At 39.9% G+C, this 15,008-nt stretch overlaps 1 protein-coding gene across 1 annotated transcript in view; it reads left to right on the top strand.

The window, feature by feature from the left end:
• Nucleotides 1-15,008, top strand: part of THEM4 (thioesterase superfamily member 4) — a 49,315-nt gene that overhangs the window by 4,166 nt on the left and 30,141 nt on the right. Inside the window, 1 exon segment of the mRNA NM_001080368.2 lies at nt 9,017-9,203. Within this exon segment, the coding sequence (NP_001073837.1) occupies nt 9,017-9,203 (187 nt within the window).

The following is a 15,008-nucleotide window of genomic DNA, read 5'->3' on the forward strand; positions in this document are numbered from 1 at the left end:
ACAAGTTCTGAACCCACATGCCACAGCTATTGAAGCCCAAGCACCCTGGAGCCCATGCTGTGCAACAAGAGAAGCCATCGCAATGAGAAGCCCTGCTTACCTCAACTAAAGAGTAGCCCCCACTAGCTGCAACTAGAGAAAGCCCACATGTAACAACAAAGACCCAGCACAGCCAAGAAAAGAAATCAGATTTTCTTCACAGGTTCAGTCTGGTACTAGTTTGCTGCATCTAACAAAGACTGAACATTGTTGCTATTCACAGAAATTCTCATGGTATAAGCAAATTCCACAAGTTATTTGATAATGTCAGATGCAGCAGCTTTGAGTTCTATTTCAAAGGTCTGTGATTCAAGCATGTGAGTTGTGAGCATAAAGTTTAAAAAAATGACTGGCTGCACCAAGGACAACATGATGAGGTACCTTTCGTTCCTGGGCCATAAGAATCACATCACACAATGTTTTCTTTGTATTTATGTAGCTTGTCAACAAGGTTCTGCAGTCAGTTTCTCCCAGCATGATTGCAAGTTGACCCTGGGTATAAATCCCTGGGTAGACTGTAGATTCAACTATAGTTGGGTAGTGAATTTAAATCACTATTTCTGAATGTTATTCATGATACTGATGAAGCCAGCCAATTTGGCAAATTTCTTCTCACTGGGGCCTCTGTTTACCAAATACTGAGGCTGAGAGAATGCTGCTGCAATGCCCTGCTCCCCAACAGGCAAGCAAGCCAATGTGGTAGGACATGGCCCAACCACCCACTCAAGCTCTCCAGAGACAACAACACGGGCTTTACGGCATTTCCCTTAGAACCAGAGCCCAGCCAACTTACTTTTAAAGAATAAAGAGTGCAGATCCGTTATTAATCCTGTGTCATCACTAACTCAGTGGACATGAACTTGAGCAAACTCCAGGAGATATGGAGGACAGAGGAGCCTGGCATGCTGCAGTCCATGAGGTCATACAGTCAGACGTGACTTAGGGACTGAACCATACCACCATCTTACACACTGGAAAAGAAAAATGTCCTGTGCTAATCTCACAACAAAGATAGATTCATTTCTTTATATGTTGGTGTCTGGTAGTCTATGTTGGGAATATTTAACAATATTTATGGGCTTCGTAACAGTAGTATTTATAGGCTTTACAAATCATGCCTCTTTTGGTCCAGTAACTTAATCTTAAAAGGAGATACATTAAAAAGTTGTAACTTAAGCCCCACTTGAAACACACATAATCAAACATCTAGCAAGACCTTTCCCCTATTCAGGGCAACAAAAAGTAGTGATTATCCCTAACATTTATCCCTCATGCACAGAGTCTGTGCTGTGAATTTATAGGTACCTTTGCTTCTAAGTATCACTTAGTTCTCATCTCCTTGAACTGAAACTTTCATTATTTTTATTTCCCACAATATCATAGTGTTCATCTGTGGTCCCAAACTCAACATTCCCCAAACTAAAATTAATGGTTCCATTCCTACTTTCCATCTCCTGACATTCACACAAACATTAACAAAAACCTCCTCTTTCTTTTCCTTCTGTCCACTCCAGTCTTCAAACCACAAGTCAGGAATTATCCAATTCTGACCAACCTAGATAGCATATTCAAAAGCAGAGACATTACTTTGCCAACAAAGGTTCGTCTAGTCAAGGCTATGGTTTTTCCTGTGGTCATGTATGGATGTGAGAGTTGGACTGTGAAGAAGGCTGAGCGCCGAAGAATTGATGCTTTTGAACTGTGGTGTTGGAGAAGACTCTTGAGAGTCCCTTGGACTGCAAGGAGATCCAACCAGTCCATTGTGAAGGAGATCAGCCCTGGGATTTCTTTGGAAGGAATGATGCTAAAGCTGAAACTCCAATACTTTGGCCACCTCATGTGAAGAGTTGACTCATTGGAAAAGACTCTGATGCTGGGAGGGATTGGGGGCAGGAGGAGAAGGGGACAACAGAGGATGAGATGGCTGGATGGCATCACTGACTCGATGGACCTGAGTTTGAGTGAACTCCGGGAGTTGGTGATGGACAGGGAGGCCTGGCGTGCTGCGATTCATGGGGTCGCAAAGAGTAAGACACCACTGAGCAACTGATCTGACTGATTTCTACTTTCTCTTCTCCCATGATCAGTCAGTCTCTACAACCCTTGGTCCCAATATCCTAGATATCTCTTAAATCTTTTTCATTCCTTTCTACCTAGTTCAGCTTCTGACCATATTTCTCCTGAATCTCTGCAACAGTCTTTTAACTGGTTTCCTTACCATTGCTTCTCACCTTACAATTTATCCTTTACATCAGAGGGAGCTTTCTAAAACCTCAGTTCATGCTACTGCTTTGCTTAAAACTCCCTAAGGCACTCCATAATGGAAAAAAAGTACTTTGCTACTCAATTGGCTTGTATTCTTCATGATTCTTTACAGACTTCTTTTCTTTAAATAGCTTCATCCTAGGCAATAACACTTACGAAATCAGTGTGATGCACTATTTATGTCCTTTTATAATATTAATTTTAAAATACACGCCTTATTGTTGTATTGTTGTACCTAAAATCGTCTTTCCTATTGACCTTTTGAAACATTAACCTAGAAGATGAAATCTAAGCTTTCGTTAAAGCCAAAGAGCCACTATAGTGTCACCCCTCTTCTGTTGTGCCATCCCCATCTTGCTACTGTTCTCTTTGTACCTTTCAGCCATAAAGACTGAAATCCTAGCATTTCCCCATATTTCTCTGCCTTTGCTTGGAGCAGCCTGCCTGTTGTTTCTTTAGTGACCTTTTCATCCTTTAGAAACCACCTATATCAGTTCTCATCTTTTTGAAGTTTTACCTAAAAGTCACTTCTTCTGCATCTGTATCTACTTCTGTTGTAGCATTTTTCACACTCAAGGCTACAAGCACTTGAGGAGCGGATCTAAGTCTTCTTTCTTTATGTTACCTGTACCTGGCCCAGAACCAGAGCATATAGTAGGACTCAAAAAAGTTTGTTGCAGGACTTCCCTGGCAGTCCAGTGGCTAAGATTCCACACTTCCACTGCAGGGGACGTAGGTTCCATCCCTGGTCGGGGAACTAAGATCCCACATGCCATACAGTGTGGCCCTAAAAAAGGGGGGAAAAAAGCTTGTTACGTTCATCTGAACCCCCTCAGACTTCAAAGTTAAAATCAGACAGGAGAAACTCCTAAACTCATTCTATGAGGCCACCATCACCCTGATACCAAAATCAGACAAAGATGCTACAAAAAAAGAAAATTACAGGCTAATATCACCGATGAACTTTGATACAAAAATTCTAAACAGAATTGAACAATACATTTAAAAGATCATACATCATGGTCAAGTGGGCTTTATTCCAGGGATGCAAGGATTCTTCAGTATATACAAATCAATGTGATATACCATATTAACAGATTGAAAGATAAAAACCATATGATCATCTCAACAGATGCAGAGAAAGCTTTTGATAAAATTGAACACCGATTTATCATAAAAAACTATTCTCCAGAAAGTAGGCATGGAAGGAAAATATTCAACATAATAAAAGCCATATACAACAAACCCAGAGCAAACACTATTCTCAACAGTGAAACCTGAAAACATTTCCTCTAAAATCAGAAACAAGACAAGGGTGCCCACTCTTGCCACTATTATTCAGTGTAGTTTGGGAAGTCCTGGCTGCTTCTCAATCAGAGAAGAAAAAGAAATAAAAGAAATCTAGATTAGAAAAAAAGAAGTAAAACTCTTACTGTTTGCCGATGAAATGAGACTATACATAGAAAGCCATAAGGATGCCACCAGAAAATTACTAGAGCTAATCAATGAATATAGTAATATCGCAGGATGTAAAATTAACACACAGAACTCCCTTGCATTCCTATACACTAACAATGAAAAATCAGAAAGATAAATTAAGGAAACAATCCTATTCGCCATTGCAACTAAAAGAATAAAATACCTAGGAAAGTCTACCTAAAGAGACAAAAGACCAGCATGCAGAAAACTATCAAACAGTGATGAAAAAAAATCAAAGGTGACACAAACAGATGGAGAGATATATCATGTTCTTGGATTGGAAGAGTCAATATTGTGAAAATGACTATGCTACCTGAAGCAATCTATAAATTCAATGCAATTCTATCAAACTACCAATGATATTTTTCACAGAACTAGAACAAATAATTTCACAATTTGTATGGAAACACAAAAGACCCTGAATAGCTAAAGTAATCCTGAGACTGAAGGATGAAACTGGAGGAGTCAACCTTCCTGACTTCAAACTATACAACAAAGCTACAGTCATCAGGACAGTATGGCATTGGAACAAAAACAAATATATGGAACAAACAAAAAACAAACAATGGAACAAGATAGAAAGCCCAGAGATGAATCCACCCACCTATAGGCACCTTATCTTTGACAAAGGAGGCAAGAATATACAATTGATATTATACATATTTCAATGCCATTCTCCCAAATCATCCCACCCTCGCCCTCTCCCACAGAGTCCAAAAGACTGTTCTATACATCAGTGTCTCTTTTGCTGTCTCATATACAGGGTTATTGTTACCATCTTTCTAAATTCCATATATATGCATTAGTATACTATATTGGTGTTTTTCTTTCTGGCTTACTCCACTCTGTATAATAGGCTCCAGTTTCATCCACCTCATTAGAACTGATTCAAATGTATTCTTTTTAATGGCTGAGTAATGCTTCATTGTGTATATGTACCACAGCTTTCTTATCCATTCATCTGCTGGTGGACATCTAGATTGCTACCATATCCTGGCTATTATAAACAGTGCTGTGATGAACATTGGGGTACACGTGTCTCTTTCAATTCTGGTTTCCTCAGTGTGTATGCCCCAGTCCAGGTTCGATGCAGGATACTGGATGCTTGGGGCTGATGCACTGGGATGACCCAGAGGGATGGTATGGGGAGGGAGGAGGGAGGAGGGTTCAGGATGGGGAACACATACGTACCTGTGACCAATTCATTTTGATATATGGCAAAACCAATACAATATTGTAAAGTTAAATAAAATAAAATAAAATAAAAGAAGTCAGTAAACAGAATCAAGTCCAAAAAAAAAAGAATATACAATTGAGAAAAGACAATATCTTCAATAAGTGGTGCTGGGAAAACTGGACAGGTACATGTAAAACACTGAAATTAAAATACTTCCTAACACCATACACAAAAATAAATTCAAAAGGAATTAAAGACCTATATATAAGACTAGAAACTATAAAACTCTTAGAGGAAAACATAGGCAGAACACTCTGACACAAATCACAGCAAGATCCTCTATGATCCACCTCCTAGAGTAATGGAAATAAAAACAAAAATAAATAAATAGGACCTACTTAAACTTAAAAGCTTTTGCACAGTGAAGGAAACTATTAACAAGGTGAAAAGACAGCCCTCAGAATGGAAGAAAACAATGGCAAATGAAACAACTGACAAAGGATTAATCTCTAAAATATATCAACAGCTATTGCAGCTCCATACCAGAAAAACAAACAATCCAATCAAAAAGTGGGCAGAAGACCTGAAGAGATATTTTTCCAAAGAAGACATACAGATGGCTAATAAACACATGAAAAGATGCTCAACATTGCTCATTATTAAAGAAAGGCAAATCAAAATTACAATGAGGTGTCACCTTTCACCGGTCGGAATGGCCATCAAAAAAATCTACAAACAGTGAATGCTAGAGGGGGTGTAGAGAAAAGGAACCCTCTTGCACTGTTGATGGAATGTGAATTGATACAGACACTATGGAGAACAGTATGGAGGTTCCCTAAAAAAACTAGGAATAAAACTACCGTATGACCCAGCAATCAGGCATATACCCTGAAGGAAACCATAACTGAAAAAGACACATGTACCCTAATGTTCACTGCAGCACCATTTACAATATCAGGACATGGAAGCAACCTTGGTGTCCATCAACAGATGAATGGATAAAGAAGCTGTGGTACATGTAACAATGGAATATTACTTAGCTATAAAAAGGAATGTATTTAAGTCAGTTCTAATGAGGTAGATGAACCTAGAGCCTGTTTTACAGAGTGAAGTAAGTCAGAAAGAGAAAAACAAATATGTAATAACACATATAGATGGAATCTAGAAAGATGGTACTGATGAACCTACTTGCAGGGCACCCAAGGAGACACAGACATAAAGAACAAACTTGTGAACACGGTAGAGAAAGGAGAGGATGAGACGAATTGAGAATAACATTGCAACATATACATTATCATATGTAAAATAGATGGTGAGAATTTGCTGTAAGATTCATGGAGCTCAAATCCATGCTCTGTGACAACCTAGAGGGATGGGATGGGGTGGGAGGTGGAAGGGAGGTTCAAGAGAGAGGGAACAGATGTATACCTATGGCTGATTCATGTTGATATGTGGCAGAAACCAACACAATATTATAAAGTAATTACCCTCCAATTAAAAATAAATATTTTTAAAAGTCAGGTGGGAGAGCCCAGGATCAAGGAAGTCATTCTAATTCCTAGAAGTCTTCTATTATCTCTATCGCACTGGTCCGTAAAAGGATGCTAGAACTGATCAAACCTAGAGTTTCTTATTTTGAAGGAAAACTATAGATGAGGTAAACCCAAATTCAGAACTCCAAAGCTTACACATCCTATACTATCTCTCAATTGACAAGTATTGGTCAATATACACTAATTATGACTAATTGTGTCTGTTATGTTACTTGCAGAATTTACGTACTTTAAAAACTACACAATTGGAACTAAATTCTAAGGAAATAATCCAAAGTAGAGAAAATACCATATTCATAATGTTCCAATGGTCCTTTTCATTTAAAGCAGCAAAAGATTGGAAACAATTTACATGTACAATTTAAATGGTTGAGTAAAATATAGTATATCATTTTAAAGGACTATTTTTCTGCTGTTGAAAATGGTGATAACAGATTAAGGACATGAGAAAGTCAACACTAAAGAATTTTAAGTGATGAGGTAAAAGGAAAAATTATATTTCTTACTGAGATTACAAGTATACTAAGAAAAGTTACAAAAATTTGGAGGAAATATATCAAAATTTTACCATTAGTTATATTAATATGAAGAGATAATACATGGGTTAAAGTTTTTTTTGTTTTTCTTTTCTTTACTTACCAAAATTTTTGAGCTGAAAATCTGAAGGGACAAGGCAATCTAAAACCATAGAAAAAAAAACAAAGGTACAAGTATTGGGCTAGGGAGTGGAGTAGTCTCAGTCGTACTCATATTTCCCCTCATGAAGTCAAGACTTTTTTATAGCTAGAAAGTTTTTAGTTCCATAGAGTTCTTAAGACAGGCTCCCTAAATTCTTACCATTTGATCAGGACCCAACCCTGAGGTCAGCAGAAGCCTATTTGGCTGGTTATTCCATCACAGTAAGTGTACCTCCCTGTATGCTGGGTGTAGTCCAAGTGTTGTAGGTACTTTGAATCTGAATGACTTGGTAAGGATGACTGGAAGTAGAATATTACAGAGGTGATAGCTTCTGCAATCTTAATGTTCTAGGACTTCTGCACAAGTCACAGTAACTGATTTTCCTTTGTGGTGCCTGTGGACATTTGCTTTGTTCAGCTCCTTTGCAGGCGACACTTTGTCCCTCATCCTCCAGGGCCGCTGCACCTTTCCACCTGCTGCGTGGGCACAGGTGTGGTAGCAGTGCTGAATGCTACAGGGAAATGGCACTGGTGGAAGCTGTGGTTATTGTGACACCACAAAGGAGAACTTTTCTTCTCCAACCTCCTCTTCCTCTTTCTTTGTGTTGTCTTTCTGTTCTCTTTCTGAAAGAACATTTAGCTCTTTCACTGACTTTGTTGCATAGTTGAGAAACCTGGGATTAGCTCTGGTATTTTTCCTCTTCCCTCACTCTCCTTTATCCAAATAGTCACCAGTTCTGCTTCATGCACTCATAATTTTTCAGCTGAGTTACTCCAGTAGCTTCCGAACAAGGCCCTCTAATTCCAATTTTGAAATCACTCTCCCTATCTTTCATATTATGACCAAATCTGATCTTGTCACTCCCTCGTTTAAAATCCCACCAAGAGCACTGCAGATGCAATTCAAACCAGTTAACTTAATGTGGAAGCATCCCACAGTCAGGCCCTTGCTCCTCCCCTTGTACTGAAACAATGCCAAACTTCCTTGAGGTCTTGTTTCTTTTATTTGTTATTTACTTGTTTGTTGACTGCACTGGTCTTCAGCAGCACACAGGGCTTCTCCTAGTTCTAGCGCACTGTTGCAGGGCTTCTCATTGCAGTCCACTATCATAGTTGCCCCTCAGCCTGTGGGTTCTTAGTTCCCCAACCAGGGATCAAACCCAAGTCCCCTGCATTAGAAGGCAGACTCTTAACCACTGGACACCAGGTAAGTCCTGAGCTCCTAGTTTCATCATCTGTAAAATGGGGATATAATTAGTACATACTTCATATGGTTGTTGTAAGGCCCCTCAAAACTGTTTCATGTCTCCTTGCCTTTGCACACAATATTCCTTTGCCTACAATACTCTTTCTGTCTGGCTGATTTCTGCTTGTCTAATTGAATCTAGTGAAGATTCAAGTCAAAGGACCCCCTCCCTGATTACGCAATCTGAGATGAATACCTCTCCCCTGTGCTCTGGCTTCCTGTGTGTTTCCCACTGGTAGCACCTTTTACGTAGAGAAAAGTTGTCTGACCTTCATCTTTCTTTATTACCAGTTTCTGGCTCACTTGTGCTTCATTAAGGTTTGAGAAAAAGAACGGGCTCTGCAGACCTGGGCTTAATACCAACTCTGCAACTAGCTAGTTGGATGACTTTGAGCAAATCATTTATCCTCTCAATCTCCCATCTCTCCTAAGGAGGGAGGACCAGGTGATGCTAGAAATTTGTTTCCACTTCAAAATGACAAGCTTTAGGGAAGAGGAAAAGCAGTAAGATAGTCTTAGAAAATAGAATATGTTATGAAATAGGATGTACCTTCCTTTACTCTCCTTTTTCTCCTTTTAGAGGTTGTTTTCTACTGAGAAAGTCATTCATAAGGACTGGGCTCTCCCCAACCCCAGCTGGAGCAAGGACTTAAAACTCCTTTTTGACCAGTTTATGAAGAAATGTGAAGACGGCTCCTGGGAACGTTTGCCTTCATATAAACGTAGATCTACTCAAGAGAGTGAAGACTTCAAGACCTATTTCCTTGGTAGGAACAGCTACTGTCCCATAATATCAAATATCAAATATAAAACTTAAATATCAAATATAAAATTAAGAACAGATTGAAGCACTAGTTATCACTTGAAAAAGGAAGGAGGAACGTGCAGGGGGGGTTGCTATATTCTCCAGTTTTATAGGCCAGAAATCGCAATAAATTTTGCAGATTGTGGGAGAACATAAAGTCTATTGCCATTAATAAGACTGCCCCCACCATGGCATCATCATCAGCATTAGCAGGAAGGGGCCCCAGAAAGCCTCCACCCTCCCACATTCTCATCACCTTTCTGTCTTGAGGCTGTCATCACTAACCTTAATTTACTATTTATCCCAATATGTGGCTCTGTCCCCCTAGGAAGCTCAGAACACTCAAGTCACCCCCTCATCTCACAGACTCTAAACTCCCATGGCAGACCACCCCACCTCCAACATACACACATGGCACTTCTTGTCCTGTGTGTGTGTGTTTTAATTAATAGATTTTTTTTTTTAGTAGTAATTTCAGGTCTATAGTGAAAAGAGTGGAAAGTGCAGAGTTCTCAAATATCCCTTACTTCCCTCTGCCAGGTTCCCATTTATTAATATCTTATGATAGTAAAGTATGTTTGTTATGATGATGAGACTGTATTGGTAACATGAACTTAAGTCCATAGTTTACATCAGGGCTCATTCTTTGTGTAATACTTTATGCAGCTGGACAAATGTATAATGACATGTATCATACTGAATAGTTCCACTGCCTTAATAATTCACTGTGTTCCTTCTGTTCATCTCTCCCTCCTCCCTCCAAACCCTTGGTGACCACTGATCTTTTCACTCTCTCCATAATTTCGCTTCTTCCAAAATACATACAGTATGTAGTCTTTTCAGATTGTTTTCTTTCACTTAATAATATGCATTTTTAAGGTATATTTATTTATTTTTTCCATAGTACTTATCTCCATAAGACAATGCTTTGTGTTTTTTTAACGGTTTATCTCTCACCACTAGAGTGTTTGCTTCATAAGGGCAGAGATTTTTATGTGTTTTATTCCCCACTATATCTCCAGTGCTTAGAATAGTACCCGGTACATAGTAAGTGCCTTATACATACTTGTAGGAAGAAGAGAAATAAGAAGGGAGGGAGGAAACACACACCAGGGAACCTGCTTAAGATGCTGTACTTGGTTTTTTGTTTCTATTTTTTACCTAAAACCTCTGCCCTTCTGGAGTAATGAGAGACAAACCACTAAGTAATGAAAACAAAGTAAGTCAGATGGTAATACACGCTGTGAAAAAAATAGATGCACTTCAATAACAACAAAAGAGAGTCCTCATATAGGAATTGGGAGGAACAATGTACAGCCACCTTTTCTACCCATTGCTTTTTTTTTTTTTTAAAGGAAATTTATTAGCACATATACCTCATGTATACCTGGGAGATACCCAGGGGAAAGTAGTGAGTAACTCCCCTAGATGGTCTAAGCCACTGGGTTAAATACCATTTCAACTAAAGGCAAAAGAAAAGGGTTAGGGATAGGAGGCAGTATGGGGAGATTACCAGGAAAAGATGTAAGTTGTTGCTTTCTCCCTTGAAAAGAGTCTCTTGTGATACAGAGTTTTCTGTCTCTTACTGATACAGAGATGGATATTTCCTTTATATGTAAATTTCTGAGGTTATTGATATTTCTCCCTTGCAAAAAGTTAACGTCAGTTGTTTTGTAATAGAGAACATGTTGGGAGCTTCCCCGGTGGCTCATTTGGTAAAAAATCTGCCTCCAATGTGGGAGACCTGGGTTTGATCCCTGGGTTGGAAAGATCCCTTGGAGAAGGGAGCATCTACACACTCCAGTACTCTGGCCTGGAGAATATCATGGATTGTATAGTCCAGTTCAGTTCAGTTCAGTCACTCAGTCGTGTCCAACTCTTTGTGACCTCGTGTGCTGCAGCATGCCAGGCCTCCCTGTCCATCACCAACTCCCGGAGTTTACCCAAACTTATGTCCATTGAGTCGGTGATGCCATCCAGCCATCTCATCCTCTGTCATCTCCTTCTCTTCCTGCCTTCAAGGTACTGGAGTTTCAGCTTCAACATCAGTCCTTCCAATTCAGGACTGATTTCCTTTAGGATGGACTGGTTGGATCTCCTTGCAGTCCAAGGGACTCTCAAGAGTCTTCTCCAACACCACAATTCAAAAACATCAATTCTTCAGCACTCAGCTTTCTTTACAGTCCATCTCTCATATGCATACATGACCACTGGGAAACCCATAGCCTTGACTAGACAGACCTTTGTTGACAAAGTAATGTCTCTGCTTTTTAATAATGCTATCTAGGTTGGTCATAACTTTTCTTCCAAGGAGTAAGCGTCTTTTAATTTCATGGCTGCAATCACCATCTGCAGTGATTTTGGAGCCCCCAAAAATTAAGTCTACCACTGTTTCCACTGTTTCTCCATCTATTTGCTATGAAGTGATGGGACCAGATGCCATAATCTTTGTTTTCTGAATGTTGAGCTTTAAGCCAACTTGTTCACTCTTTTCTTTCACTTTCATTAAGAGACTCTTTAGTTCTTCTTCACTTTCTGCCATAAGTGTGGTGTCCTCTGCATATCTGAGGTTATTGATATTTCTCCTGGCAATCTTGATTCCAGCTTGTGCTTCATCCAGCCCAGTCTTTCTCATGATGTACTCTGCATATAAGTTAAATAAACAGGGTGCCAATATACAGCCTTGATGTACTCCTTTTCCTATTTGGAACCAGTCTATTGTTCCATGTCCAGTTCTAACTGTTGCTTCTTGACCTGCATACAGATTTCTCAGGAGGCAGGTCGGGTCTGGTATTCCCATCTCTTTCAGAATTTTCCACAGTTCATTGTGATCCACATAGTCAAAGGCTTTGGCATAGTCAAGAAAGCAGAAATAGATGTTTTTCTGAAACTCTCTTCCTTTCTCAATGATCCAACAGATGTTGGCAATTTGATCTCTGGTTCCTCTGCCTTTCTAAAACCAGCTTGAACATCTGGAAGTTCAGGGTTCATGTACTGTTGAAGCCTGGCTTGGAGACTTTTGAGCATTACTTTGCTAGCGTGTGAGATAAGTGCAATTGTGCAGTAGTCTGAGCATTCTTTGGCATTGCCTTTCTTTGGGATTAGAATGAAAACTGACCTTTTCCAGTCCTGTGGCCACTGCTGAGTTTTCCAAATTTGCTGGCATATTGAGTGCAGCACTTTCACAGCATCATCTTTTAGGATTTCAAAAAGCTCAGCTGGAATTCCATCACCTCCACTAGCTTTTTTCATAGTGATACTTCCTAAGGCCCACTTTTTTCATTCCAGGATGTCTGGCCCTAGTTCAGTGATCACACTATTGTGATTATCTGGGTCGTGAAGATCTTTTTTGTATGCTGCTGCTGCTGCTGCATCGCTTTAGTCGTGTCCGACTCTGTGCGACCCCATAGATGGCAGCCTTGCCAACTCTTCTTAATATTTCTGCTTCTGTTAGGACAATACCATTTATTTCCTTTATTGTGCTTGTTTTTGCATGAAATGTTCCCTTGGTATCTCTAATTTTCTTGAATAGATCTCTACTCTTTCCCATTCTATTGTTTTCCTCTATTTCTTTGCATTGACCACAGAGGAAGCCTTTCTTATCTCTCCTTGCTATTCTTTGGAACTCTGCATTCAAATGGGTAAACCCTTTTCAAAAGGGTATACCTTTTCTCCTTTGCCTTTTGCTTCCCTTCTTTTCATAGCTATTTGTAAGGCCTCCTCAGACAACCATTTTGGCTTTTTGCATTTCTTTTTCTTGGGGATGGTCTTGATCACTGCCTCATGTACAATGTCATGAACCTCTGTCCATAGTTCTTCAGGCACTCTGTCTATCAGATCTAATCCCTTGAATCTATTTGTCACTTCCACTGTATAATCATAAGGGATTTTATTTAGGTCATACCTGAATGATCTAGTGGTTTTCCCTACTTTCTTCAATTTAAGTCTGAATTTGGCAATGATGCTGCTGCTGCTGCTAAGTCGCTTCAGTCGTGTCCAACTCTGTGCGACCCCATAGACGGCAGCCCACCAGGCTCCCCCATCCCTGGGATTCTCCAGGCAAGAACACTAGAGTGGGTTGCCATTTCCTTCTCCAATGCATGAAAGTAAAAAGTGAAAGTGAAGTCACTCAGTCGTGTCCGACTCCCAGCGACCCCATGGACTGCAGCCTACCAGGCTCCTCTGTCCATGGGATTTTCCAGGCAAGAGTACTGGAGTGGGGTGCCATTGCCTTCTCCAAATTTGGCAATAAGGAGCTCATAATCTGAGCCACAGTCAGTTCCTGGTCTTGTTTTTGCTGACTGTATAGAGCTTCTTCATCTTTGGCTACAAAGAATATAATCAGTCTGATTTCAGTATTGACCATCTGGTGATGTCCATGTGTAGAGTCTTCTCTTGTGTTACTGGAAGAAGGTGTTTGCTATGACCAGTGTGTTCTCTTGGCAAAACTCTATTAGCCTTTGCCCTGCTTCATTCTGTACTCCAAGGCCAAATTTGCCTGTTACTCCAGGTGTTTCTTTTCTTTCTACTTTTGCATTCCAGTCCCCTATAATAAAAAGGACATCTTTTTTGGGTGTTAGTTCTAGAAGGTTTTGTAGCTCTTCATAGAACTGTTCAGCTTCAGCTTCTTCAATATTACTGGTTGGGGCATAGACTTGGATTACTGTGATATCGAATGGTTTGCCTTGGAAATGAACAGAGATCATTCTGTCATTTTTGAGATTGCATCCAAGTACTGCATGTTGGACTCTTTTGTTGACCATGATGGCTACTCCATTTCTTCTAAGGGATTCTTGCCCTCAGTAGTAGATGTAATGGTCATCTGAGTTAAAGTCACCCATTCCAGTCCATTTTAGTTTGCTGATTCCTAAAATGTCGATGTTCACTCTTGCCATCTCCTGTTTGACCACTTCCAATTTGCCTTGATTGATGGACCTAACATTCCAGGTTCCTATGCAATATTGCTATTTACAGCATTGGACTCTACTTCCATCACAAGTCACATCCACGACTGGGTGTGGTTTTTGCTTTGGCTCCATCTGTTCTTTCTTTCTGGAGTTATTTCTCCACTGATCTCCAGTAGCATACTGGATGTGTGTGTGTGTGTGTGTGTGTGTGTGTGTGTGTGTATATAAAATGCCTAAAATGTATACATTCTTTATTTTTAGAGTCAGCCTTTTTGGTTTCCTACTTGCAACACCCTTTGTATGTTCATTCAGCAACTATCTGTTGAGGATCTGTGCTCTACAAAGCATATTCCTGAAATAAGCCTGAGTGCACAGATAGGGTTCCTGACTTCATGAAGTTTTTACAGATATTTCTCATTTTACTCATTACCTTTTAATCATGTAAACATATCTTTAGGGAGGCATTTGGGGATTGTGATGTTTTGGGGTTGTTTTCTTTTTTCTTTTGGCCATGCTGTGCAATTTCCTATATCTTAGTTTCCCAGCCAGGATTAGAACCCATGCCATCTGCGGTGGGAACAGAGAGCCCAAACCACTGGGCCAGGGACTTCCCATGATGCTTGTTTGTCTAAGGACCCCAAGTAGGCCCTTAATGTTGCCTGGCCATCGTATTTCATTTTTTCCCTTGTCTCCTCACTCACCTGCTCTCCTGGATGACTGTCTCCTACCTTCTTTTTCTCAAGCCTTACTCTTAGCTGCTCTTGTCTCCTGTTTCATAGAAAATCAAAGCAATCAGAAGAGAATTTCCAAACAACCCCTGCTTCCTCCCTGTATCTGTGCCTGATGTTCTGCTTTGTCCT

This window comes from Bos taurus, chromosome 3 (genome assembly GCF_002263795.3).
Source record: "Bos taurus isolate L1 Dominette 01449 registration number 42190680 breed Hereford chromosome 3, ARS-UCD2.0, whole genome shotgun sequence".
Classification (NCBI taxonomy): Eukaryota; Metazoa; Chordata; class Mammalia; order Artiodactyla; family Bovidae; genus Bos; species Bos taurus.